The 27,505-nt window shown below is 40.4% G+C and overlaps 1 protein-coding gene and 1 long non-coding RNA gene across 2 annotated transcripts in view; both read right to left on the reverse strand.

Annotated features, from left to right (window-relative positions):
• Positions 1-27,505, reverse strand: part of LOC134805704 (uncharacterized) — a 364,302-nt gene that overhangs the window by 147,520 nt on the left and 189,277 nt on the right. The gene's annotated exons all lie outside the window — the stretch shown is intronic.
• Positions 11,738-15,436, reverse strand: LOC134805701 (uncharacterized). The gene is made up of 2 exons (XM_063778954.1): positions 14,373-15,436; positions 11,738-14,010 (listed from the first exon to the last, which is right to left on the reverse strand). Exon 1 carries the CDS (start codon positions 15,384-15,386, stop codon positions 14,457-14,459), a length of 930 nt encoding a protein of 309 aa, XP_063635024.1. The 5' UTR covers positions 15,387-15,436; the 3' UTR covers positions 11,738-14,010; positions 14,373-14,456.

The raw sequence follows: 27,505 nt of genomic DNA on the forward strand, positions 1-27,505 counted from the left end.
AAATTGGGTTAGGTTTCACTGTATTCACGAAGTCTATCGAGAGGAATACAGTAAAAATATTATTTCCTTCGTATTTGGGTACCTACCATTACTCTTTCACTGTAAATACCCGGAAAACACACAGAAACTGTAACTGCAGCGGATTAAATAGATTTTTTATAGTAATAAAAAATATTCGAATATTCGAAACCTGAGCGGCCGAATATTCGAATATCAAAACAGGCCGAATATTCGACAAATTCGAATATTCGAATATTCGAATTGCAAGCCCTAATTGGGGTGCACGATTTGGCATATTTCAATTTTTTTTTACAATATCCCTTTGATCGGCCCGCGGCCATATGACTGGTTAGAAACTCGTCAAACTTGAGCGAATGTTTAAAAAACTTTATGAAATATTTCTTGTGCGAATTGCGAGACTTGATGGTGGTGTAAGCGTACGAAGCCATTAGCTTATTCAAACATACGACCCGTGTGGTGTCAAGCCGCAGACACATGAGTGTACATATGCCCTTTTTACGCAGCGTTGCAAAAAAATGTATGGCTAGTGGGGATGAGGCGGAGCAAGGATGTCAGAGAACTCGGCACGCTCTCCTCTCACAACCTACCCTATTTCTGTTTTCTGGCCTATGTGCAGCAGATACAGGGGGCTTTACTTTTGCGTGGGCGACCCCCCTTGCGTTTCGGGGCCACCGCGGCCGCCGAACCACGTCCGTCTGTCTTGATCAATCTCGCCAAAGGCACCTCGTCTTCCGGATCAGGGCTATCGATCACTCGAGACGCTCGACTTGAACCATTAGCTCGCGGCGATTGCAGGGTCTTGAACCCGGTTTGCGATCTTGGCACCTGATCTTCCGAATCGGAGCTGTAATTCACTCGAGGCGTTCGATTGGAGCGCTTGGTGCTCTTTGATTCTTGCGCTTCTTCTACAATGGAGTCCTCATATAGGAACACTAGCAAACAAATTAAGTTCGGCCGCTTACGCCGTGAGGAGAATTAGACAATTGACTAATGTTGAAACAGCTCGCCTTGTTTATTATAGTTATTTTCATAGTGTAATGTCATATGGTATTCTGGTTTGGGGCAAAGCAGCTGACATACAGACTATATTTGTCTTACAAAAGAGAGCCATTCGTTCTATATATAATTTAAGAGTGCGTGAATCATTAAGAGAACTTTTCAAAGAAATTAATATTTTAACTGTAGCTTCCCAATACATATATGATAGTATTATTTATGTTGTTAAGAATCTAGACTCCTTCACTAAGAATTCTGATGTCCATAATTATAATACTAGAAATAAAAATAAGCTTGCTATCAAAAAGTTTCGTGTTCGTAAAGTACAAAAGTCATTCGTTGGGCAATGCATTCATTTTTATAACAAGTTACCTGAGGATGCTTTAAGATTACCCTTTCCAGCTCTTAAGAATTACCTAAAAAAGTCATTGATGTTGAAGGCTTATTACAGAGTCGAGGACTACTTGACAGACAAACATGCATGGTCCAAACCAGAAACTGTCATAAGAACAAGTAGCAATTAAAAGCATTGTATTATGTGTAGATTTATAGGTGACTCAGCTCAGGTAAGAAAGTACATCAAATTTTATGAAGGCATCTCATAACAATCAGTCAGATTCATATAATATGTATTCTCATTTCTTTTATTGACTTTATTTTCTTTTCCTTTTGTAAAAATTTGATATGTTTTCTGCAAGAGCTACGTATTTGTATGATTTCATGTACATATATGCTTTTTTTTAAGGCTACAAATATAATGACCACCAAAAAATACTTTGGTACCCTAAATAAAAAAATCATGCTTACCAAAAAAAATTACTGAACACCAAAATAATAAGGCCTAAAATTACAAAAGTACCACCGTTTTAATTACGACTGCACTTCAAATTGTATTCGAATACCAAATATATTGAATGATCACCAAAAATCATTAATGATCACCAAATCTTGAAGACCAAATTAATGCGATATTTTACCTAAATAAACCACTATGATTACCAAAAAATGTATACATATTACCAAATAAAGTAAAATGATGCCAAAATTACTAGCCCCTCCCGCTCAACCCCCCGTACCCCGCACCGCATACCTACCTAACCTAACCTACTCTTCTAGTAGCATACTGAAATGCTACTAGAAAAGTGGGTTAGGTTAGGTTTGAACTGCGACCCATACAGAAAAGAAATGCTACTAGAAAAGTGACTATGATGATTTGAATTATTAAATTGAATTAAAAAAATATTAAATTAAAAATTATTGAAAAAATTATTAAGTTGATGATCGGTGGCCAGGTTGAGGACAGAAGAGGCAGATAATACCCTTGTAGTTGAGGACAGAAGAGGCAGTAATACCAATTAGACCCACACGCTGGTTTGATGCTATTGAGGAAGTCACACGCGTCAAGTTCCAGGGCTCTATGCGGAAGGCAGATCGGCCAGGTTGGAGAGCAATCCAAGATAAAGCGACTTATGTCGGTCACGACCCTCAGTCATGAGGTTTCGATAAGGAAGAAGAATTATTAAAATGAATATGAGTATTCTTAAGACCAAACAAAACACATAACCTTTGTTTAATATTCAAGATTTTCAAGAACATAATTAAATCTTATAATGTTATTGCAAAACCAATTCAAAAATAAGAAGTCCACTTTGAACAAGACAACGTAATGGGAGATCAAAATCTAACCAAAGTATAACAACGTTGTTTGATTAAAAAAAGTGGTTTCTACATTCTCTTATAAAATATAAGTCCACTTTAGACAAAAGAAACTTTCACCAGATACCATAAGACCAAATTTTATTTAAGTATCATAAAACCATAAAATTGATACACACGGTAAATATTGAAATAGCATGTGGATTCATGCTTACAATTGAAAAAAAAAATTACTTTTCTTAAAAAAAAACATACAACTGCTTTCGAAGACTGGGCTTCGTTATACGCAACCTTCGTCAGTTTAACGATCCTGTTGCTATCAGGCTTGTCTATAATTCATTTGTAAGAAGCAAGCTTGAGACATCGTCGATCGTTTGGCATCCCTACGAATCTACCTACAGTTTGCTTCTTGAAAAGGTACAAAAAGCCTTTTTAAGGTTTTTATACAAGAAAATGTTTGGATATTACCCGTTTCTTTATCCGACAAAGTATCTCCTTGGGGCCTTAGGTTACAACTCTTTGGAGGTGAGACGTATCCTTAGCTTATTGACGTTGGCGTGTCGGACCCTGCGCGGTGATTCGGACTGTCCAGAATTGGTGAGTCGACTCGTACGACTACATGTGCTAGACATCCCCAGGATAGTCCTCAGACCGCGGCGATGCGGTCTGTTGGCTTTGCCAGCGGGACGCACCGTGTCACGACTGAACTCTCCGCTGCTCCGTGCCCTCACACAGTTGAATGCACTCTTGGCATCAGTACCCGAGTGCGACCTGTTTGCGTGGCGTTGGGTGTCTGTGAGAAATGAATACATAAGATTCTGTGAGGTGATGGATGCGAGACCTACATCCGTTAAGGTGTAATTTTGGATGTGATAAGGGACTAGTGATTTGTAATTGTGTTGTTTGTTTGTACCTGATTGTTATATGTACCTTTGGTATATGTTAATGTTAAGTTTCATGGCGCATTGGATCTGGCTGTAAGGCCATGTAAACATTTTTCAAATAAAAATAAATAAATAATACACTTTAACCAAAATCCCCGTAATATTTTACTTAATTACAAACACGTCGACTTACTTTCACCCCCCGAACCGCACTGAGCGACGGCGCAAACGTTCGAGTAATGGCCGCGATAGCCGCGTTAAAACGAAATAAGGCGCAGAATTTTAAACCTTACGCCCTACAATAGTGAAGTAATTATTAAGTAGTAGTTTTACTTGATCCTTGTAAACGTAGTTAAAGTCATTTCTCTCAAATTTGAATACTATGTGAATTTGTGTTAAACCACTACTCGACTAAACATTATTTCCCGCCAAATAGCGTAACTGCAAGAATTTCACTCTCATGAGCGGCAAACAGGTAGTAACCTACACTTGCGTCAGAATTACGGAGGTTGTAAATGACAAAACTAGAAATTGTATGGAATTCAAAGTGCTGTAAATACAATGATTTAAATTATTGAGTTTTTTTTTGCTATTTACTGCGTGTTTGCTGAGTAAATTTCAAGAAAAACGAGAAAATTTGTGTTCCTATTTTCCCCATTTTTCATCGTATTGGCACGTGGTTTCGACCTATCGACGCAGAAAGAATTGGAGATTCCAAAATGCAATAAAATTTTTTTTGACCCTGTGTGGGTTACTACGTGTTTGCTTTTCGGCGTCGAATTAGGGTGCAAAGCAAAGATTATTTTCATTAAATTAAAATAAGTCGAGATAGGCTTGGAATCTTAGGTTATTTTACCTATTATAATTTTAGATATTTTATGTAACTGAACAGCAGTTTTTACTTTTACCACAGTTAATTAGCCCAATTTTGGGTTTAGTCAATAGGGTGTTCGAAACCCTTAGAATAGATTGGTAAACAAAAATGAAGAGCTCTAATAACGATGCCTTGCCTATTTCGACTGAGTTTTACCCTAAACATTATTTTGTTAGAACCCTATTTACTTTTTCACAAAGAAAATATTTACAAATTCATGTTTGTAATATTTTTCTGATTATGACTCATTCGCTCGCCAGAGTTATGGCCATATCATTTATATTTCTGTGAATATGTCTGATATATCTTGCGCAGGTTTACATAGGTTATAATAAATCATCATCAATAACTTGACGTCAATTTGTGAACGAATCAAAGATTCTTTGACACACCTTACTCAGGTGGAAAAATGACAGCCTTGCGCAGGCTTAGATAGGTAGGTACATAATGTACATATATTGGTTCCATCACAAATAACTTGACGTTAGTTTGTGAACGAATAAAAGATTCTCTTAGGCACACCTTACGCAGGTGGAACTATCACAGACGTAGGTTTAAGAATATCATTCAAATGAAATACCCTGATCTTTACGCAGGCTTTGACAGACACTTTTAGAAAGTGTCATTCACGGTGACGCGCAGATTTGTCAAAAACTAAACTTTAACTCTACAGTTAACTAATATAATTTGACAATATGAACCAAAGCACGCGTCGTCGTCAATGAATCAATCTAAAGATTCCCGTATCGTTAATGCCCATCCAAGTTTTATCTATTATATGTCTAGGAAGACTATTTAGGACGGCTAGACTATACTTGGACAGATCAAACCTACTCGCCATAATACTCATGTTCTGCCTTAATACGTAGGTTCTACGTAACGTGTATTAACTAGCCGATCCTTTCGTATTCGGAAACACAAATCACTTGACGACTGAAGGGTATGCCTCCACACATCACCATTTAAGTATTATAATTTCAACCGTTATTATATACACACAAAGATTTAAACTATCAAGGCTCGGAAGAGACTTAATATAGGTATAAAATTAAATTCTAATGGTGACACGTGCACGCTTTACCAGCTCGATGTTAGAAAACACATGAGACATGTGTTTTAGTATTTTCATTGGCATAGCCGCGGTGCGCGCAGGCAGCCTTTAAACACTTGCACATCACTATTCCGGATCGTTTTTATTTGCTAGATAGTTTAACGGACAGCTAAATTTAAATATTCATTTCGAACGGCAAAAGCCGTTAGAAACTGTTTTTCAATATAGTCAGCTAAATTGGGGTATAAATTCAAAAACTCACCCGCAGTTTAGCTTCACGACCTTCCAGATGGAAAAACAGCAAGCCAATGACTTGGAAATTTGTTTTTGCGGTTAACTGTCAAAAATGCAACTGCTCTGTGGTGGGAATGTGAGAGAGCGAGAAGGACGTATATGCTAGAAAAGGACAATACGACCATCTACAGTGTTGCCACTCTCAATATTATTATTAGGTTCCGAATATCGGTACAGTTGTTTAATGGAAAATAAAAAAGCTGCTTTTGCCGGGTAGTTTATTTATTGCACTGGTATTACTATGGAGATTCACCTGGGCGACCAAGTTGCGGGCCGCTAAACATTATTTTTCACTGACTTTCGAGATCGAGTGCTCCCGTAATCGCTTTTAATGGCTTTAATTTAAACCAACTTTTAAAAATCGGCCATTTTTTAGGGCTACCTACCTCAAACGGAACCCTTATTTGTAGGATCACTCGTGCTTCTTGTCTGTCTGTCTGTCCGTCTGTCACAGCCTATTTTCTCGGAAACTACTGAACCAATTAAGTTGAAATTTGGTACACATATGTAAATTAGTGACCCAAAGACGGAAATGTAACGTAAATAAATGAATTTTAAACATGAGGGCCACTTTTGGGGGGGTAAATGAGAAAATTACAAAATAAAGTTTTTCAAACTATATCGTGTTATATATTATGTCAAATGAAAGAGCTCATTTTGATAATTTAAAAATATTTTTTTGTAATTTTAAAATTTATAGTTAGGAGTTATTTAAGAAAATAGCCAAAAAAAATGACCATTCCCCCCCAACCCTTTATCTCCGAAACTACTGGGTCAACAATTTTGAAAAAAATACACAAAATAGTTCTTTACCTATACATGACAGGATATCCTATTAGAAGAGTGCAGTCAAGCGTGAGTCAGACTTACTGTACCGAACCCTTGGAACGCGAGTCCGACTCGCATTTGGCCGGTTTTTTATATTGTACCTACCCAGGTACATCTTAATGCTAAATCAATTTTTTAACAAGCAGATACGTCTGCGAGCGATATTCCAAATTTTATATTAAAGGAAAAAATTGAAAAATTTACGCTTCCGGCAGGACTTGAACCCGCATCCTCCACAATCCGAAAAATCAAATCAAATCAATCAAAGATGTAATTGTCTTTCGGTAGATGTCGCTATGCGCCACCCCAAAGGCGTGTTTACATAAAGAAAGGAATGGAAAGATTTGCGATGTCCTGGTAGGCTTCCGTAGCTCAATTGGTTAAGAGCGACACACGGATTGTGGAGGATGCGGGTTCAAGTCCTGCCAGAAGCGTAAATTTTTCCATTTTTTCCTTTAATATAAAATTTGGAATATCGCTCGCAGACGTATCTGCTTGTTAAAAAATTGATTTAGTATGGGTTAGCACATTGTTACTGGTGAATTCTCAATGCAACTTGAGACTCCGGTGCCGTTAGAAGATGTAATTGTCTTTCGGTAGATGTCGCTATACGCCACCCCAAAGCCATATCAAAATTAAACTATGTGGATGTAGTGTTTGGGCCTAGACTTCTTGCAAAGACAAAGAGACTCATTCAACGTGTTCAAAATGCCTGTGCTCGCTTCTGTTTCAATATTCCGTTGAGAGCTCACGTGACACCATTTCTGAACAGCCATAAGATCCTCAAGATGCAACACCGTCGTAAACTTCATTTGGCTTGTCTGCTCTTTGGTGTGCTTAAATATGGTACTCCGCCTTATCTCTTCAATAAGCTTTCTTGTATTAAGCTCCGCGAACGCCGTAACTGTGGAATTCAATTGTTAATGCCACGCCATGCCACAGCAGCGTTTCGGGGAAGTTTTCGCTATGCCGCGTCGAAAGTCAGGAACAATATACCTCCGCCTTTGAGAAACCTGCAAAGTATTCATAGCTTTAAGTCAAAGATTAAACTGTATTTACTTAATCACCAACGTAGCCAAGAAGCCTACAGACTTGATACCAGCTGCCTGTAGTTTGTAATTTTACTTATGCTTACCTCAAGTGTTTTGTTCCTTTGGCCTGACAAGGGTTCATCATTCCTTTACGCCATACTTAGTAGAGTGCTGTTATGTTAGTATTTCGTACATTTTCGTAAATTCGTCATCCTACAATGCTGTTTTGCTAATAAGCTAATCTTACAAGATTTTTTAACGTAGATTTCATGAACGCTCGATATTGGTTTGGTCTGACATTGTGACATTGCTTTTTAGTTAGTGTAGCCACCGTTGGCGCTAATAGTATATACAGCTGTAATGCTCAGCCAAGATATGGTCGGACCGGATCGATACAGCGATTTAGAGCACGATGCTTGTTTTTGTATTAATTAATCTTAATTGTAAATAGTCGTTATGTTGTATCTTCTTGCTGTGTAACTTTTTTCTTATTTAACTAACTGTTTACTGTATGTTATTTCTGTCTTTTTTCTTCTTGTCTGTTACCTTCCGTGATTCTTCTCACTTGATGGTCTCATCGGAAGATCAGCGCTGGAAGCCACCAGCAACATGCTGAGATGGGGCCATTTCGTGGCACTTTAATCTTATTTTGTGTTTTCTTTTATACTATGTACTGCTCCGATTGTTTGTTTGTGCTTACGAATAAATCTATTCTATTCTATTCTATTCAAAGGCGTGTTTACATAAAGAAAGGAATGGAAAGATTTGCGGTGTCCTGGTAGGCTTCCGTAGCTCAATTGGTTAAGAGCAACACACGGATTGTGGAGGATGCGGGTTCAAGTCCTGCCGGAAGCGTAAATTTTTCCATTTTTTCCTTTAATATAAAATTTGGAACATCTTAATGCTTTTAATTGTTTTTATTTTTTTTCTGTTTTCCCATTTAGTCCATCGTGAATATTACAAATATGTAATAGCGTGTCATTAATAAATAGTTTTTGATTTAATTCATTTCTTACCTACTTTTATTTTTAAGTTTTTCTGTGAGCCCTTACTATGAGAACCCCTGACTTGTCTGCAAGTGTCTCTTTGATTGTGACAGTAGTTTGTTTACATTAATTCCGGGAGAATAAAAAAATAATAATAAAGTCTGAGACATTCAATAAGGTAGTAAGGTACATCATACCTACACAAAAAAGGCATGCATTGCATACAGGGTTCTTTTTGAGCAGTTAGCCATATTGTAATATAAGTTGCGAAAAGTCCCAAAAAAAACTTAATGAAATAAAAATAGTTTTTTTATTTTATTTCAATTTGTAGCTTTTTGGAATCCGAATATTCAACGCGTGTTTGGTCACCCTAAAGTACGCGCTCGGAGGCGGGGCATAAAAGTAAAAAACAAGTAGTTACTTATTTTTAATTTGTTTAACCACGATCAGAAGACAAATTAATACTTAAGAATGATGTATTGATATATTTCATAACCGCGGCGGTAGGTACAGAGCGTGGGTTGGGTAGTGTGTAGCGGGTTTATATCACAAACTTTAGTCACAACACTACCCATCATAGACAATTGTAGAATTTAAAAGAAACAAAACCGTCATTCCATCAGGTCCTAATAACCTAACTTATGAACCCATTTTAAACTTTTAATTAAATATCCAAGATACAGTTATATATTTATGTATTTTCCGGAACGGACCGTTTCAATAGTGTATATGTGTATGGTTTCAATGGTGTTTGATGAGGTGGTGTGAAAATTCAAAGAGAAACAGTGATAAAACAAAGTTACCTTGTTTGTTTACATAGTTAGCAAGTTCTATTGAAATAGACTTTAGGTAACTTTTATTATACTAAAAAGAGGAAAGTCAGCTCCTGGTAGCGGAAAGAAAGATCTTTCGTAAGATCCTGGGACCTATCCAGAGAGACAACGGCACGTGGAGGATACGGAAGAACGCCGAAATCGAGGAGTTGGTGGACGGACCCAATATCATCGGCGAAACGAAATCCCACAGACTTCGTTGGTTCGCTCACCTATTAAGAATGGGAGAGGATCGGGCTGCCAAGAGGGCGTACCTGGGAAGACCGACTGGTGGCCGCCCGGTAGGTCGGCCCAGATACCGCTGGGCAGACAGTGTGGAAGCGGATCTGCGTCAGCTTCAAGCCGATAATTGGCAGGAAACGGCGCAGGATCGGGAAAAGTGGCGTGCTCTCGTTTCGGAGGCCAAGATCCTCTTTGGATCGCTGAGCCATATTAGTTAGTTAGCTAGTTCCTAGCCAAAGAGTGAACAAATTTAGTAAAAATGTATATATCATGGCAATTAAATTGTATAATAAGATTCCAAATGACATAAAATCACTAGATATAAATAAATTTCAGAAAAAAATGTTTGACTGGTTACTTGACATGTGTTTCTATTCAAGTAATGAGTTCCTTAATTATTAATAAACTAATTATTTTATTATACTAATTATTATTGTAATATAAATTAAATGTATTGTAAATGAAACCTGACTTAACTACTATTGTGCCAATATGTTCTTAGGTAATTATAAGATTTATAAAAACTGGACATGTAAATACTATAATATATATGCATGTTAGCAATAATCAAGTAGGTATAGCAACTTAATTGTAATATTTCTACGCTGATAGAGGCAGAATATGACGCACTTATTGTAATTTGACCATCATTGTACCTAATGTACTTAGTGTACTTACCATATTCTAAGAAATAAACATTTGTATTTGTATTTCTATTTGTAAAGGTTCATACAACTTCCAGGTGTAGTAGGTATAGAGCATTAGGTATAAGGATTCATATATCTTGTAATTAGACCATAGCGTTCATGTATCATCTGCCGGTCCCATATAGGGCATGGCATCAAGTATCTCCAGGACGGTACCATATAAGGAACGGTGTCATGTAACCACATACCATTCCCTAATATAGTATAAGGCTCATGTAACAATAACAAGTGTATCATAATCAGGGATAGGAAATTAGGATGCTTTTATACCTAAACTTAGCAAATTCCCGGAAAAAGCTCAGCAAGTATGGAGTCGGCTTCTTAAAAATATTATTTTAATTATTTAAGTTCCGGGATTCCGCGATCGTATAAAACATCAGGAAATAGTGATAACTGTCAAAATATTTAGTTTATGACTATTTTCAGCGATTTTGTTAACATACCATACGTTGGTAAACAGTTTTAACAACAACAGTTTTGTAGGTACTGTTAGTTAAAAAAACACATATTTTGTAAAAAGAAACAACTGAAATATGTTATTTAAATACTTTAATGCGTATGTGTATATTTATCCTAATTGCCGGTATACCGGGAAATCCCGGTAAATTTATTAGCAAAATTAAATTGAGTCCGCCTCCATACTACTCAACAACAACGCGATGTAGGTACTGAGGCCGAAGTTTAGGTATAAAAGCATCCGAATTTCCGATCCCTGATTATAATTGTTCAGGGGTCCATTGACCCTCTGTTTGTAACCTAGTTATAGTCTATATAAAAGATGAATATTCCTAATAAATAAGTTCAGTATTAAATCGAACCTCGAACCGTTTCATTCTCTCCCGTCGCGACCCCAACATCACATGGCGACCCTGCCAGCGGCATATACGGTCGGCACCGTATATGGCGGTCAATCCGAGATGCGTTTCTCAAATTAAATAAACAGTGGTGTTTAAGTGTACCGGTATGGGGCATCAAGTCAGTACAATCATCATGCAAATTGGAAAAACAAATCAAATTGAACACCACTCAGTCATCGCACAAGGTATAGTCAACATCAATTTATATTTGGGAATTTTCGTGTCTGCCGTACTACTGATCATATCTGTGGTTGTTATACGGTACCTGAACATTTACATAAACTAATTAAAACCAAAATATTACTTTGCTAATCCGCGAAAAGATAACGTGCTAGTCAATCAGTGCTAACCCGTTATACTTACTTGCGTATTTTTACATGCAATTAATATTCCCACCCTCCCACCGCAAAAATAAATACGCAAATAAATATAACAAACCACCAATTCGAGAGTCTGAAAGCCTGGCAACGTGTCCAGCCCATCTCCATTTTTGAGTTTTGGCATGCTTTAAAGCGTCTATTAATTTTGTTATTGCTCTTATATTTATGTGCGGTATTTTTTGCACTCTTCTAATGTTTGTTAGGCTTCTTTCCATTGCTCTTTGACATGTAATTATTTTTGATTTTATTTTTGTAGTAAGCACCCAGGTTGGACTAGCATACGTCAATGAAGGCAAAATGCACATATCCATAACTTGTTTTTTTACTGTCATGTCCATATTACTTTTTAAAATTTCTTTTAGGCTCCAGAACTTATTCCAAGCAATTTTTATTCTACGGTCAACTTCCTGTTCATGCCGTTCACTGTTGAAAGATATCTGTTTGCCTAGGTAAGTAAAACTGTCGACATACTCCAGAGGTGTGTTGTCGACTGTTATAGCCTTTTGTATGCTGTTGGTCATAAGCTTGGTTTTTAGGAAGTTCATTTTTAAACCTACTTTGGCACTAGCTTCGTGTAAAGTCTGTATCATGTGTTCCAGTTGGACTCCTTTTTCTGAAAATAATATTAAATCGTCGGCGAATCTCAGGTGGTTTAGATAATTACCATTTATATTTATCCCTAACTTTTTCCAATTAATGCTGCTTAATACGGTCTCAAGTACGGCTAGAAATAACTTTGGAGACAGCGGGTCGCCTTGCCTAACACCTCTCTTTATTGGTATGTATTGCCCAAGTTTGTCTAATTGAACTTTACTAGTGCTATTTTCATAAATATGTTTTATTATTTTTATATATGCTGGTTCTATATTGCACTGACTCAGAGCTTTCCATATAGATGTATGTGATATTGTGTCGAATGCTTTTGCATAGTCTATAAATGCTGTATATAAAGGTTGACGGTGTTCCTGATATTTTTCAATAAGCTGTTCCAGAGTGTGGATGTGATCCATAGTTGAGTAACCGCTCCTGAATCCGGCTTGTTCGCAAGGTTGATGTTTGTCAATTTTTTCACTTATTCGGGATAATATGATTGATGAGAATAGTTTATATATGCAAGACATCAGACTGATGGGCCTATAGTTTCCTATGTCCTTTGGGTCTCCTTTTTTGTATAGCAGAATTATATTTGACTGTGCCCATTCTTTAGGTGTAATTCCAGTTTTTAAAATAAGGTTAAATAGGTGTGCCAATGGTGTAGCTATCAAAGAAGCGGCAGTCTTTAGCATTTCATTAGTGATATTATCGGGCCCTGGACTTTTGCCAGTCTTTAAGTTTTTGATGTGGTTCAGTATAGCTATTTCGTCTATTACTGGGACTTCACTGGTACTTATGTTTGGTAAGTCTATTTGTGGTGTTTCTGGGTCTTGACAGCTGTATAAATTTTTATAGTAGGTTGTAGCTATTTCCAGTATTTGATCTCGAGATTGTGCAGTTTTTTCTGATCTTTGTAGTTCTTGTATCCAATTTTTATGTGTTCTAAGTTCTTTATAGGCTTTTTTCAAACTACCAGCTGCATGAAGGTGGCTTTCTATTTTTAACTCTCTGTGTTTTTTATAATCTTCTTTTATGCTTTTACTGACTTTTTTGTAGATATAACTTAGCTCAGATCTTGTCTCCTTTGTTCTGGGTTTTATGCTCTGTAGTTCAGTTCTCTTTATTATTAGTTGCCTTGTAGCTTCTGATAGTATACTTTTGGGATTAGTGTTGGTATTTTTCTGAGAGTGCCTTATAGAGGTTTGGATACAGCTGATCAGTTTGTCGTGGAATATTTGTGTTGAATCCTCTTGTGTTAGGGTCATCAGCGGTCCTCTCTGTTCTTCAAGGCAGGTTAAGTAGTCTTGTATTTCAGTTTCAGTCTGTAAGCTATTTTCAATTTTTTTTCTATAGTTGTGTCTGCTTTTTTTTGGCTGATTAAGTATCCATGTTGCTCTTACAAATCGGTGGTCAGATGAAAACTTAACACTGTTGAGTATTTCAATATTGTTTATATTTTTCTTATGGTTTGTTAGGATAAAATCAACTTCATTTTTTATGGAGCTATCAGGTGAGATCCATGTCCATCTACGATTCTGATTTTTCATGAAATATGTGTTCATAATATTTAATTTTTTTTCATAGCAATAGTCTATTAGTAGTTCGCCTCGTTGGTTCCGTGAGCCGTAGCCATGCTTTCCCATAATCAGGTATTCCTCTGGTCTAGGCTGTCCAATTTTGGCATTGAAATCACCCATAATGATCACTTGCTTGTCTGCCTGATCATATGCTTTGTTGACAGTTTCGTAGAAAATCTTTATTTGTTCATCGGAGGCATTTTCAGTTGGGGCATAGACCTGAATAATAGAAAGTTTGAGATTGTTAATCAACATTCTTAATAGAGCTACTCTTTCTGATAGTCCCTGAAAGCTTACTATGTTGCCTTTCAAATATTTCTTTATTATAAATCCTACTCCATAGAGTCCTGGTGTCTGGCCTGTGTAACAGAATATAAACTCACTGTGTTCTTCAATCTCAGTGCCTAGTCGACGGACTTCTGATAAGCCTATAATGTCATATTTTATAATTTTTAGCGCTTCAGAAAGTTCTAGCAATCTCTCGTATGTCCTAAGTGTCCTGACATTGTATGTTCCTATATGGAGTAAATTTTGCTTTTTGTTTCGAGTAGTGTTCTTAGTAGATGGTTTGGAAGTCTTACTTGTTTGGGTAAGTGTCCTTGGAGGGTGGCGGTCTAGCTCTCCCTCGGTGACCAACCGTGGTGGGAGGCGGAGAGGGGTTCTAGTTATAAGTTTTTTCGTTCGCTGTTGTTGTTATACACTGGTGTTGGCAGTTTTTGCGCTGGTGTTAGCGGCATCTGCACTGGTGGTGGTCTTTGTGCTGATGTTGTGCTAGCTGCGTTGGCTGGGGCTGATCCAATAGGTGATGTCATGTAGTCTGTGATTGTGTATTTGTTTTTCTTGGGGGCTTGCGGGTTGACGCTTAGTGTATCGGGAACATTAATTTCATTCTCTTTGTCAGAACTCTGGCTTGGAGGCCTTGGAGGTGAGTATACGGAGTTAATATTTCGTTTCTTCAGGTTGTGTTCTGTATTGTTATAATGTTTCTCACTACGCTGGCTGGGGTTGTCCTTATTTTTCAATATAATTAGCTTGTCTTGCCTAATAATCACCTTGTTACCCTTTTCACGTTCTTGTTTCGCCTCTTCTTGAAGCCCTTTTCTCTTTTCCAATACTTTTTCTGTGAAATCTTCTTTTATATGCCAATTTGTTCCTTCTAGATTTTTCTTTTTCCATAAAACTTGAATTTTCCTGCTGAGCGTTGTGAATGTGATAATAACCGGCCTGGTTTTGTTTCCCTTCTTGCCTATCCTTCTCACTGCTTCTATATCTATTTCATAGCATTGTACTCGCATCGTGTTGTTAATGAATTGGAGGACGTTTTTTTCTAAATCAAAATAACTTCGTTCGTTTTCCGTTAAGCCGAACAAGATGATATTTCTCTGCCGGAGACGACGTTCTAGGTTTTCTATATGATTTTCTTGGAGTACTAGTTTATTTTCGAGGTCTAATTGTTTTTGTTCGATTGCGACTAATCTGTGGTCTAACTTTTCTATCACTTTTTGCGCGACCGTGTCTCCTAAGCATTTTATTTCATCGCTTTGCTTTTGTTGTTGATCTTGAATCGACTGTAATATCTTTTTCATTTCGTCCATGATTAAAGAAAGATATATCGATCTATAAATATTATCAATTAATTACTAAATTCTTATAAATGTCAAGTTTGTACAATGTCAATGTCTTTGCTCTGTTTTGCCGACAGAGTTCGTTAGTTTGTGCCAATTTTCGTGTAGGTAGCGCTGTCCGGTAAGGGCCCAATTTTGCCTATTAGAAAAAATACATGAATAAATAAAATCGGCGTAGGTTCCGTACTCGTAGTTAATACCGATCGCACGTCGTGGTAGTGGTAAGACATGTGGCCCGTACAAGATGATCAGCGGCCGTTGCGATTGGACGCGAGGCGCCGGGCGCAATTTGAGCGTTTGGTGCATCGGATAATCGCCGAGCTGCCCGAAGTGAAGCGCGCCGCCACCCGGCTGGCCAACGTAAAGTTGGAGCTGGCGCGACAAAGAGACGCGGCGGTGCGACGAATCGTCTCCGCGCACGATGCCCTACGCACCCTTCACCAAGTAAAGTTGAAAAACCTAGAGACTATCGGCGAGAGCCTACCGCAAATCTCATCGTTGCTCGTGGCTAACCAAAATCTCAACGCGATCACGCATTCGCTCAACGTGATGACGGACCAGTTGCAAGAGTTGGTCTCTGGAAAGTTTATTGTGAACGGTTGCAAGCTAAAGTCTACCAACGATGGCACCTTTCGTCGCGAGGTCACCTCTATCGAGGATGTCAAGAGAGAGTTTCGGCGTCTCGGGTTCCTGTGCAACAGCATTAAGGTGGCCGAGTTCTTGGCGCACCTCTCCCCCGACGAGTACGACGAGTTGGTCCGCTATATGACCACGCCGGCGCACGCGGGCGGCATCCACGAACTTTTGCTGATGCAACAGCAATTGCATCGAACCGACATGATGATGGTGATATCGAGCCCGTATCCGTGAGAGAATAAAAAGCATGCGGCGAAGAGGTTAAATGCTGCCCTGAAAAATGATAATTGCCAACTGCCCAGCAGCAACGAATACATGGCGCTAAAGATTGAGCTAATTGCGGGTGTGTCCTCTCGATCGGATCATATTAATATGCAAATTTTCAAAAATATTCTAAGCGGTGACAGACAATGGTCACATTATGACGACGCGCCGTCTCGTTTCGTGGCCGCCGTGGCGGACGCGGGCAATACGGCTCTAGCCGAGGCGCTGAGGCTGCATTACGGGGCACGTGAACCGCTGCTCGTCGACACCAACGCGGTGGACGCAAATACGGCGGCACACGTCAACGCGCTTCTCGACGAGCCTGTGCTGAAAATCGGGCCGGCGGTGGCTAGGCTCACCGAGTTCGGCGGCGTGCTACCGCGCGATTTGTATACCATTTGCCGCGGCTCGTGTGCCCGTGGTACAGCGTTGAATACCTGAATGTACAGGGTGCTGTTCCAAAAATAGTACGTCAAACTGACACTGGAAGTAGGACGCCCTAAGAGCAACCAAACCAGCTTAACATCCTCACCTCCTCAGTAAAACCTCAGTAAAAGTTGCACGCAAAAATAGTACGTCAAAGTGACACTGGAAGTAGGACGCCCTAAGAGGAACCAAACCAGCTTAACATCCTCACCTCTTCAGTAAAACCTCAGTTAAAGTTGCAAGGTTTTTGAGGGGATAAGATGCAGGGTGTTGTCGCCGACGAAGTGATCACGGCCCGTTTGATGCTCCATATACCAGCGAACTACAGGCGGAAGTGCCGGCGGATACTGATGGTGGATGCCGTAGCCATGGCTCGCCGCAAAAATTTCGAGCACGAGGCCGTTACCCATAAGCCGTGCGATGCAATCATTGAGGATTAGCATCTTATTTCACGTGGCCGGTCACCGCCCAGTGTAATTTGTTTGCAAATTCGAGCCCGGCGCTGGTGCCAAACTTGCGGGCGTAGTGCTCCGTCATGCGCGGGTTTGAGTGGCGCAACAGTTGGCGCAAAGCAAAATTCTCTCCATACACAAGACCCTCGTACGCGACCAGGTTACGAAACACCTTGAACCCGACCCCGGGCGGCTTGCGGCGGCCGGTCGCAGTGCGCCACGTTCGGCCAAATTCTTTGAGCGCACTCGTGTACATGGCCGCCAGGTGCCGTGGGTTCCGATCTGACGTCAGGGGCGATATCACGGGCGTTATCACGCGCGCCACGTGCGGCGACATGGTGAAGTTTTACTGGCTTTCCGACACTGGCCCACTTCGCCCAGCAGGCGCCACTGCTCAGTCGTCATGCGCAACAACTCGCTGGGCCGACAGCCGGTGTGTCGGCAACCGTACACTAGCGCCGACGCGAGCGTGGGTGCGGAGCCCGTGAGCGTCTTCAGGGCGCACTCGTACACTCTTCGGGCGTCCGCGGGGTTATCAGGCTTGCTCTGGACCGGCGCCGTGCGCAAACTCTTTACCAGCCCGCCGCTGTCGTCGTACAAGTCTATGCCGGCAGCCAATCGATCCCGGTCACGGTACGCGTCGCGCACACGTTTCAACCATGCGGTGAATAGCCTCTGCTGTATTGGGGTGCACGATTTGGCATATTTCAATTTTTTTTTACAATATCCCTTTGATCGGCCCGCGGCCATATGACTGGTTAGAAACTCGTCAAACTTGAGCGAATGTTTAAAAAACTTTATGAAATATTTCTTGTGCGAATTGCGAGACTTGATGGTGGTGTAAGCGTACGAAGCCATTAGCTTATTCAAACATACGACCCGTGTGGTGTCAAGCCGCAGACACATGAGTGTACATATGCCCTTTTTACGCAGCGTTGCAAAAAAATTTATGGCTAGTGGGGATGAGGCGGAGCAAGGATGTCAGAGAACTCGGCACGCACTCCTCTCACAACCTACCCTATTTCTGTTTTCTGGCCTATGTGCAGCAGATACAGGGGGCTTTACTTTTGCGTGGGCGACCCCCCTTGCGTTTCGGGGCCACCGCGGCCGCCGAACCACGTCCGTCTGTCTTGATCAATCTCGCCAAAGGCACCTCGTCTTCCGGATCAGGGCTATCGATCACTCGAGACGCTCGATTTGAACCATTAGCTCGCGGCGATTGCAGGGTCTTGAACCCGGTTTGCGATCTTGGCACCTGATCTTCCGAATCGGAGCTGTAATTCACTCGAGGCGTTCGATTGGAGCGCTTGGTGCTCTTTGATTCTTGCGCTTCTTCTACAATGGAGTCCTCATATAGGAACACTAGCAAACAAATTAAGTTCGGCCGCTTACGCCGTGAGGAGAATTAGACAATTGACTAATGTTGAAACAGCTCGCCTTGTTTATTATAGTTATTTTCATAGTGTAATGTCATATGGTATTCTGGTTTGGGGCAAAGCAGCTGACATACAGACTATATTTGTCTTACAAAAGAGAGCCATTCGTTCTATATATAATTTAAGAGTGCGTGAATCATTAAGAGAACTTTTCAAAGAAATTAATATTTTAACTGTAGCTTCCCAATACATATATGATAGTATTATTTATGTTGTTAAGAATCTAGACTCCTTCACTAAGAATTCTGATGTCCATAATTATAATACTAGAAATAAAAATAAGCTTGCTATCAAAAAGTTTCGTGTTCGTAAAGTACAAAAGTCATTCGTTGGGCAATGCATTCATTTTTATAACAAGTTACCTGAGGATGCTTTAAGATTACCCTTTCCAGCTCTTAAGAATTACCTAAAAAAGTCATTGATGTTGAAGGCTTATTACAGAGTCGAGGACTACTTGACAGACAAACATGCATGGTCCAAACCAGAAACTGTCATAAGAACAAGTAGCAATTAAAAGCATTGTATTATGTGTAGATTTATAGGTGACTCAGCTCAGGTAAGAAAGTACATCAAATTTTATGAAGGCATCTCATAACAATCAGTCAGATTCATATAATATGTATTCTCATTTCTTTTATTGACTTTATTTTCTTTTCCTTTTGTAAAAATTTGATATGTTTTCTGCAAGAGCTACGTATTTGTATGATTTCATGTACATATATGCTTTTTTTAAGGCTACAAATATAATGACCACCAAAAAATACTTTGGTACCCTAAATAAAAAAATCATGCTTACCAAAAAAAATTACTGAACACCAAAATAATAAGACGACCGGTTTGGCCTAGTGGGTAGTAACCCTGCCTATGAAGCCGATGGTCCCGGGTTCGAGTCCTGGTAAGGGCATTTATTTGTATGATGATACAGATATTTGTTCCTGAGTCATGGTTGTTTTCTATGTATTTAAGTATTTATATATTATATATATCGTTGTCTGAGTACCCACAACACAAGCTTTCTTAAGCTTACCGTGGGGCTTAGTCAATTTGTGTAAAAATGTCCTTAATATTTATATTTATATTTATATTATATTTATATAAGGCCTAAAATTACAAAAGTACCACCGTTTTAATTACGACTGCACTTCAAATTGTATTCGAATACCAAATATATTGAATGATCACCAAAAATCATTAATGATCACCAAATCTTGAAGACCAAATTAATGCGATATTTTACCTAAATAAACCACTATGATTACCAAAAAATGTATACATATTACCAAATAAAGTAAAATGATGCCAAAATTACTAGCCCCTCCCGCTCAACCCCCCGTACCCCGCACCGCATACCTACCTAACCTAACCTACTCTTCTAGTAGCATACTGAAATGCTACTAGAAAAGTGGGTTAGGTTAGGTTTGAACTGCGACCCATACAGAAAAGAAATGCTACTAGAAAAGTGGGTTAGGTTAGGTTTGAACTGCGACCCTTACAGAAACGAAATGCTACTAGAAAAGTGGGTTAGGTTAGGTTTGAACTGCAACCCATACAGAAACGAAATGCTACTAGAAAAGTGGGTTAGGTTAGGTTAGAAAAAGATGACGAAGTGGATTAATTAATTTAATAGGATAACGATATATTAAATATTTGCACATTTTTAATTAAAATGTGGTTACAATTTTGGTGGTCATTTACTATTTTTGGGTTTACAATGATTATTTTGGAGTCATTTGCTTTAATACGATAGAAAGATTTAAAAATTTGGTTAGAATTTTACATTAAAATGGAGTTCTAATTTTGGTGGTCATTTACTATTTTTGGGTTTACAATGATTATTTTGGTGTCATTTTATTTAATAGGATAGCAAGATGTAAAAATTTGGTTATCATTTCACATTAAAATGGGGTTTGAAATTTGGTAATCATTTACAATTTTTGGGTTAATAATTATTAATTTGGTGTCATTTCCTTTAATAGGATAGTAAAATGTGATAAAATTGGTAATCATTTCACATTAAAATGGTGTTATAATTTTGGTGATCGGTTATTATTTTAGGGTGGTAAAGTAGATTTTTTTGGTATTAAATTTTATTAAATCTGGTGATAAATAGCAGCCTTTTTTTAATCATATTTCTATAAAGTTATATACTTACTGAGTATAATTGCATGAATTATATAGTAATTTAAATTGTATTTTTCTTATTTACTCGTAATGCATGTTAATTATAAGATGTAATAATGTTTTGAAAAAATGTGTCCCGCCGAGTTTGTTGCCGGTCCCATATTGGGATACCCTCCTCCAATTGAGGGGGGATTTAAATCTTCTCGAGGCAGAGGTGTAGGGTTGGAGCCGGTATAGCTTTATTTGACGTTCATAAGCGCATTGTAATATGCCTACTTGAATAAACTATTTTTTATCTTCTTATCTTTATCTTTATCAGAATAGTCAGATCGCGTTTGCGCTCGGCCAGTAGTTGCGGGGACAGGTTGTTTCTTTTTGGAGGGGTCACAAACGGATTGCCACTCAGCGGGTGCTTCGGGTTGCCCGTCTGCGGGGTATAGGCAGACTTGGCGAACGAGTAAAATGTGTCCCGGCACACATCCGTCTTGGTTTCGCGCATTCCAGCTATTATGTCGGGCTTGAGGGTCATCTTTTTGGCGTAACGCATGAGAGTTTCACAATTGCGCAGAAACTGCGACATTGAATTGATGTAAAACAATCTAATCTTGTCAATCACCTGTTTCTCAAAACTTATAGGGTGGGTCGAAGAGCCAATGGACTGCATATCCAGATTGTGTCTATCCAAAAAGTATCGGATAGATTCTTTCACAAAGCGCAGCGGCACATGAGTACCGTACTTTACCGCGGGTCCCCCGCTTTTAGAGAATATTCAATCAAGGAGGCCCGCGGCAGGCTCGTCTGCTTCTGGGTGTTGTGAATCACCGGCGTGGTCAAGACGTACAGTGAGCCGTTTATACTTGCTATCCTTCATCAGCGCGTATATGGCGTGCGCTAATTGAATAAACACATTCTGGCTCACCGTCTGCGGGTCCATCATGGCCCGCGAGGACACTCGCGCTATGCCGGCCGTGTAAACCATGCGCTTTAGAACCGCGCGCGGAATGGCGGGCGCTTTAGTATCGAGCTCTTTGGCGGTGTTGATTATTTGGTTGGGTGAGTAGCGAAACTTCGCCTCGGCTAAACGCCTCTGTTTCTCTTCATGTGGCGTGAGGGACAGCACGTTGAGCCACCGATTCGAAGAATGATATTGCTTGCGCCGAGCAAAGACCACCGGTGGACGGGCAGCAGCGTCCCTCAAATTCGGTGTACTCGACTGCGATCGCCAACCCGCCTGCCAAGCGTGGCGATTATGGCATTCACCCCCCATCATGATGAGCACAATAGAACCACGGCCCCGAGGTTCCGGCGACCCCCGGTGCTCTGGCTATGGTAGCGGTCAGGGCATTAGCGGGGTCAGGGGTGCTAAGAATCTCCGGCAAAGATCCGGCTACCCGCCCCGACGACGACTGGCCCTGGTAACACACAACATACGCACTATGAGGACTGACGAAAAGATCTGCGAGCTGGAAGAGGAACTGAGCAGGTTACACTGGGACATTGTAGGGTTATGCGAAGTCCGTAGAGAGGGGGAGGACACGACAACCCTGAAGTCTGGTAACTTGCTCTACCACCGGGAGGGCGACCAACAGTCCCAAGGTGGTGTCGGGTTTCTCGTTCACAAGTCCCTCGTAAACAACATAATAACCATCGACAGTGTGTCGAGCAGGGTGGTATACCTAATACTCAGAATATCCAAAAGATATTCGCTGAAGGTCATTCAGGTATACGCACCGACCTCGTCACACTCCGATGATGAAGTAGAAGCTATGTATGAGGACGTAAGTAGGGCCATACATACTTCTAAAACCTACTTTACTGTTGTTATGGGGGACTTCAACGCAAAGTTGGGCAAGAGAAGCGGGGATGAGTTGAGAGTGGGGCAATTTTGGGTATGGGCAACGGAACCCTAGGGGTCAGAGGCTGGCCGACTTTCTGGAGAGAGAGGAACTCTTCATGATGAACTCTTTCTTCCAGAAGCCGCCTCACAGGAAATGGACCTGGATGAGTCCTGACGGTTCCACGAGAAACGAGATAGACTTCATCATGACCGACAAGAAACGGATATTCAGTGATGTCTCTGTGATCAACAGGGTAAAGACCGGTAGTGATCACCGAATCGTAAGAGGCACACTGAATATCAATATTAAACTTGAAAGGTCCAGCCTGATGAAGTCTACGCTCCGACCTACTCGAGCCTATGTTCAAAACCCCGAAAGCTTTCAACTCGAGCTCTCTAACCGCTTTGCTTGCCTACTTGCCTAGAGAACTTGGCTTCAGTGGACGAAATCAACGACGGGCTAGTGGAAACTGTCCACACAGTAGGGTCTAAGTTTTTTAGATCCCGCCGTAAAGATAGACCTCAGAAATTGACCGAGCAAACCTTAAACCTCATGGCTGAACGACGCTCGCTACAGTTGCAGTCTCCCGATGACGCGGAGTCATATAGGCAGCTCAATAGACGTATATCTAAGTCCTTGCGACATGATCTGCGTCTCTTTAATACTAACCGTATTAAAGAGACTATTGAGCGAAACCAAGGCTCCAAAGTGTTCGCAAAGGACAAGTCTATTGGGCAAAGCCAGCTGACAAAGCTGAAACGGGAAGATGGCAGCATAGCGTCGAGCAAAGCGGAGGTTTTAGGTGAGATCGAGAGGTTCTATGGACAGTTATACACTTCGATCGCAAAGCCCGTTGACAGCTTGGTAGGAGATCCAAGAGCCAAGCTGTCCCGACATTATACCGAAGATATCCCGGACATCAGTCTGTACGAGATTAGGATGGCCCTGAAGCAGCTTAAGAACAACAAGGCGCCGGGCAAAGACGGAATCACTTCAGAGCTTCTGAGAGCGGGTGGAACACCGGTACTTAAAGTCCTCCAGAAGCTCTTTAATTCCGTCTTGTCCGAGGGCATAACGCCTGAAACATGGAATAGAGGCGAGGTGGTGCTGTTCTTCAAAAAAGGTGATAACAACCTATTGAAGAACTACAGACCCATCACGCTTCTGAGCCATGTCTATAAGCTGTTTTCAAGGGTCATCACGAACCGTCTCGAACACAGACTTGATGACTTCCAGCCTCCCGAACAAGCCGGTTTCCGAAAAGGCTATAGTACCATAGACCACATCCATACGCTGCGGCAAGTTATACAGAAGACCGAAGAGTATAACTTGCCATTATGCTTAGCGTTTGTGGACTATGAGAAAGCCTTCGATTCGGTGGAAACATGGGCGGTGCTTGAGTCTCTTCAGCGATGCCATATTGACTATCGGTACATCGAAGTGTTGAAGTGTTTGTATAGTAACGCCACCATGTCGGTCCGAGTACAGGAGCAGAGCACGAGGGCGATTCCATTGCGAAGAGGCGTAAGGCAGGGAGACGTTATCTCTCCGAAACTGTTTACTGCCGTAATGGAAGACGCCTTCAAGCTCCTGGAATGGGAAGGACTTGGCATCAACATCAACGGCGAATACATCACTCACCTTCGGTTTGCCGACGATATCGTAGTCATGGCAAAGTCGATGGAGGAACTCAGCATGATGCTCGATGACCTCAACCGAGTTTCACAACGGGTGGGCTTGAAAATGAACATGGACAAGACGAAACTTATGTCAAATGCCAACGTTGTGCCCATCCCAGTCTCTGTTGGGAACTCGGTACTCGAAGTTGTTGACTCGTACATCTACCTAGGACAAGTAGTCCAATTAGGTAGGTCCAACTTCGAGAAAGAGGTCAACCGCCGAATCCAACTCGGTTGGGCAGCGTTCGGGAAACTACGTAATGTCTTTTCGTCCGACATACCTCAGTGCCTCAAGACGAAAGTCTTTAATCAATGTGTGTTACCAGTGATGACTTACGGCTCCGAAACGTGGTCTTTCACTATCGGCCTCATCTCAAAACTTAAAGTCGCTCAACGAGCTATGGAGAGGGCTATGCTCGGAGTTTCTCTACGTGATCGAATCAGAAATGAGGAGATCCGTAGACGAACTAAAGTCACCGACATAGCCCACCGGATTAGCAAGCTGAAGTGGCAATGGGCAGGCCACATTGCACGCAGAGAAGATGGCCGATGGGGTCGAAAAGTGCTCGAGTGGAGACCACGGACTAGCAAGCGCAGCGTAGGACGTCCACCCACAAGATGGACAGACGATCTTGTTAAGGTCGCCGGAAGACGCTGGATGCGGGTCGCTTCCAACCGGCACGTATGGAGGTCCAAGGGGGAGGCCTATGTTCAGCAGTGGACGTCTTATGGCTGAGATGATGATGATGATGATGAGCAACTTCGCCCGCGCGTTGATTTTTATGTTGTGCATTGTACAGACGAATATTCTTTGTGCTCATTTTTAGGGTTCCGTACCCAAAGGGTAAAACGGGACCCTATTACTAAGACTTCGCTGTCCGTCCGTCTGTCTGTCACCAGGCTGTATCTCACGAACCGTGATAGCTAGACAGTTGAAATTTTCACAGATGATGTATTTCTGTTGCCGCTATAAGAACAAATACTAAAAACAGAATAAAATAAAGATTTAAATGGGGCTCCCATACAACAAACGTGATCTTTGACCAAAGTTAAGCAACGTCGGGAGTGGTCAGTACTTGGATGGGTGACCGTTTTTTTTTGCTTTTTTTTTTCGTTTTTTTTTATTATTTATTTTGATTTATTTACATCGATACAGCTTGAATAAAGAATAACGTTCGTAAGCGACATCAGTAGGAAAGTAGTCGATTCAGCAACTATAGGCCTTTTGGATTAGAAAGGAAACGTTCCGAATAAACGACCGTTTTTTAGGGTTCCGTACCCAAAGGGTAAAAGGGGACCCTATTACTAATAGTAGAAGAGCGGGCCGCAAAATTTCTAACCGACATGACCGATAGGCAATACAGTTTTTCCATAGCCAAGGTGTATTTTTAGAAGACCGTAAATGCTCAAAAACGTGCCTTCGTATTTAACCCCTTTCCAAGAATACATTTTAAATATTAAATATACCTAGTTTTTGGTTATTTTTTGTGAAATTTTTCTTTTTAGGTAGGTGCAACAGATATTCGGTATTCGGCCGAATATTAGGCAACATTCGGCCGAATACCGAATATTCGGCAAAGTGGCCGAATAGGCCGAATACCGAATAGTTGCCGAATATTCGTGGCATCTAGTTTTGATTTACAACACAACACACACATACATACATACACACTTACACACACACATACATACATACTTGAAATATGTCAAGTATTAATGTTTGTAAGAAATAATTTGCCAATGTTCAAACGTGTCGAGGTTGTGGGCAAACAGCTCCGATCCACGGGGAGACTACGCACAGTGCCGCGTCGCATGGCACTTTCAGTCAAAAATCCGAGGGTGATTGGACCAACCTACTATGAACGTCTACCTGCAAAATTGCGAACCGAACCATCTGACGAAACATTTGAACGCCAATTGAGACTCTTTTTATTGGATAATCCATTATATTCTGTAAATGAATATATGGAAATGACATGTAATTTAATAAACTGAATGTAGTTAATTTTTCTATTGACCTGTATTTCATTTATTTTATTTTAATTTGATGATCCTTATGAGATATCCGTGCTTATCTTAACCATATTGACATTGTTAATAATTTAGTTAATTAATTGATTGCTTATAATGGTTTTTAAATTGTGTATTGCTTGACATTTGTATAATTAAATCAATTGTTATTTTCCTACTTGACGATCATAATATAAATTCGTATAGATTAGTGAGCCCACTGGTGAGCCTGGTTGTCTGTTTGTATTCTTAAAAATGCTCCTAGAGCTTTATGTGAATTTTCCAAGGAACCAAGGCTTTCGTGGTGGTACGCGGTTGATTGCAATTATTTTATACCTAAAATGTTACAAATTTCGCACATAGTTGATGAGATGAATTCACTTCCCCTATCTGTTCCTATTTCCTTGGGAATACCATATCGTAATATAAAATTATCAACTAAAGCTCTCGCGACTGTGTCTGTCTCCTTATTTAGCAGTGGATATGCCTCTACATACTTTGTGAGCTCGCACTGTAACGTAAGTATATAGCAATATCCATTTGTATCTTTAGTTAGGGGTCCGCATAAGTCTAGGTATACCTTATCGAATGACGCTGTTGCCGTGCTAGTAATACATAGCGGTTGTTTAACGTTTTTATGGATTTTTTGTTTTTGACATTTATCACATTTTTTTACGAATTTCTTAATGTCGTTATCCATTCCGGGCCAGTAGTAGTACCGCTTTACGTTATTGGTCATTCTTCGAATTCCTGCGTGACCGCTAGTGGGCAATAAATGAAAATCGTTTAATATGACGCGTTGGTCATCTTTATTTGTTATTTTTGTGACACCTTTAATAATACATAATCGGGGTCCGGACCCGGTATTGTGTGTATGCATATATTGAGCTAGCTCCTTTATGATAAATGCGGTATCATCATTATATAGTATGCATACCTCTTTTATTTGTTGTGCCTTGCAAAATGCATCTAATTCTCTCGCTAAGAAAGCTCGTTTCGTACGCGATAGAGTAATAGGCTTGACACACAGTGTCGCCAAGGACGGCGAGTATATGATTTCATTATTTCGACTCATGACGCGATCTGATTGTTTTAGTATTTTGTGGTAGTCGCGCTTATCGAAACTTAATTCCGGTAATTCCTGAGGTTTTTTGAGGAGTTCTACTATGTCTGGTTGTGCAGGTCAGTCACAGTTGGAACCCTTGTCTTGTGACTTATTATTGTTTT

The sequence above is a fragment of the Cydia splendana genome, unplaced genomic scaffold (genome assembly GCF_910591565.1).
Source record: "Cydia splendana unplaced genomic scaffold, ilCydSple1.2 scaffold_49_ctg1, whole genome shotgun sequence".
Taxonomy (NCBI): Eukaryota; Metazoa; Arthropoda; class Insecta; order Lepidoptera; family Tortricidae; genus Cydia; species Cydia splendana.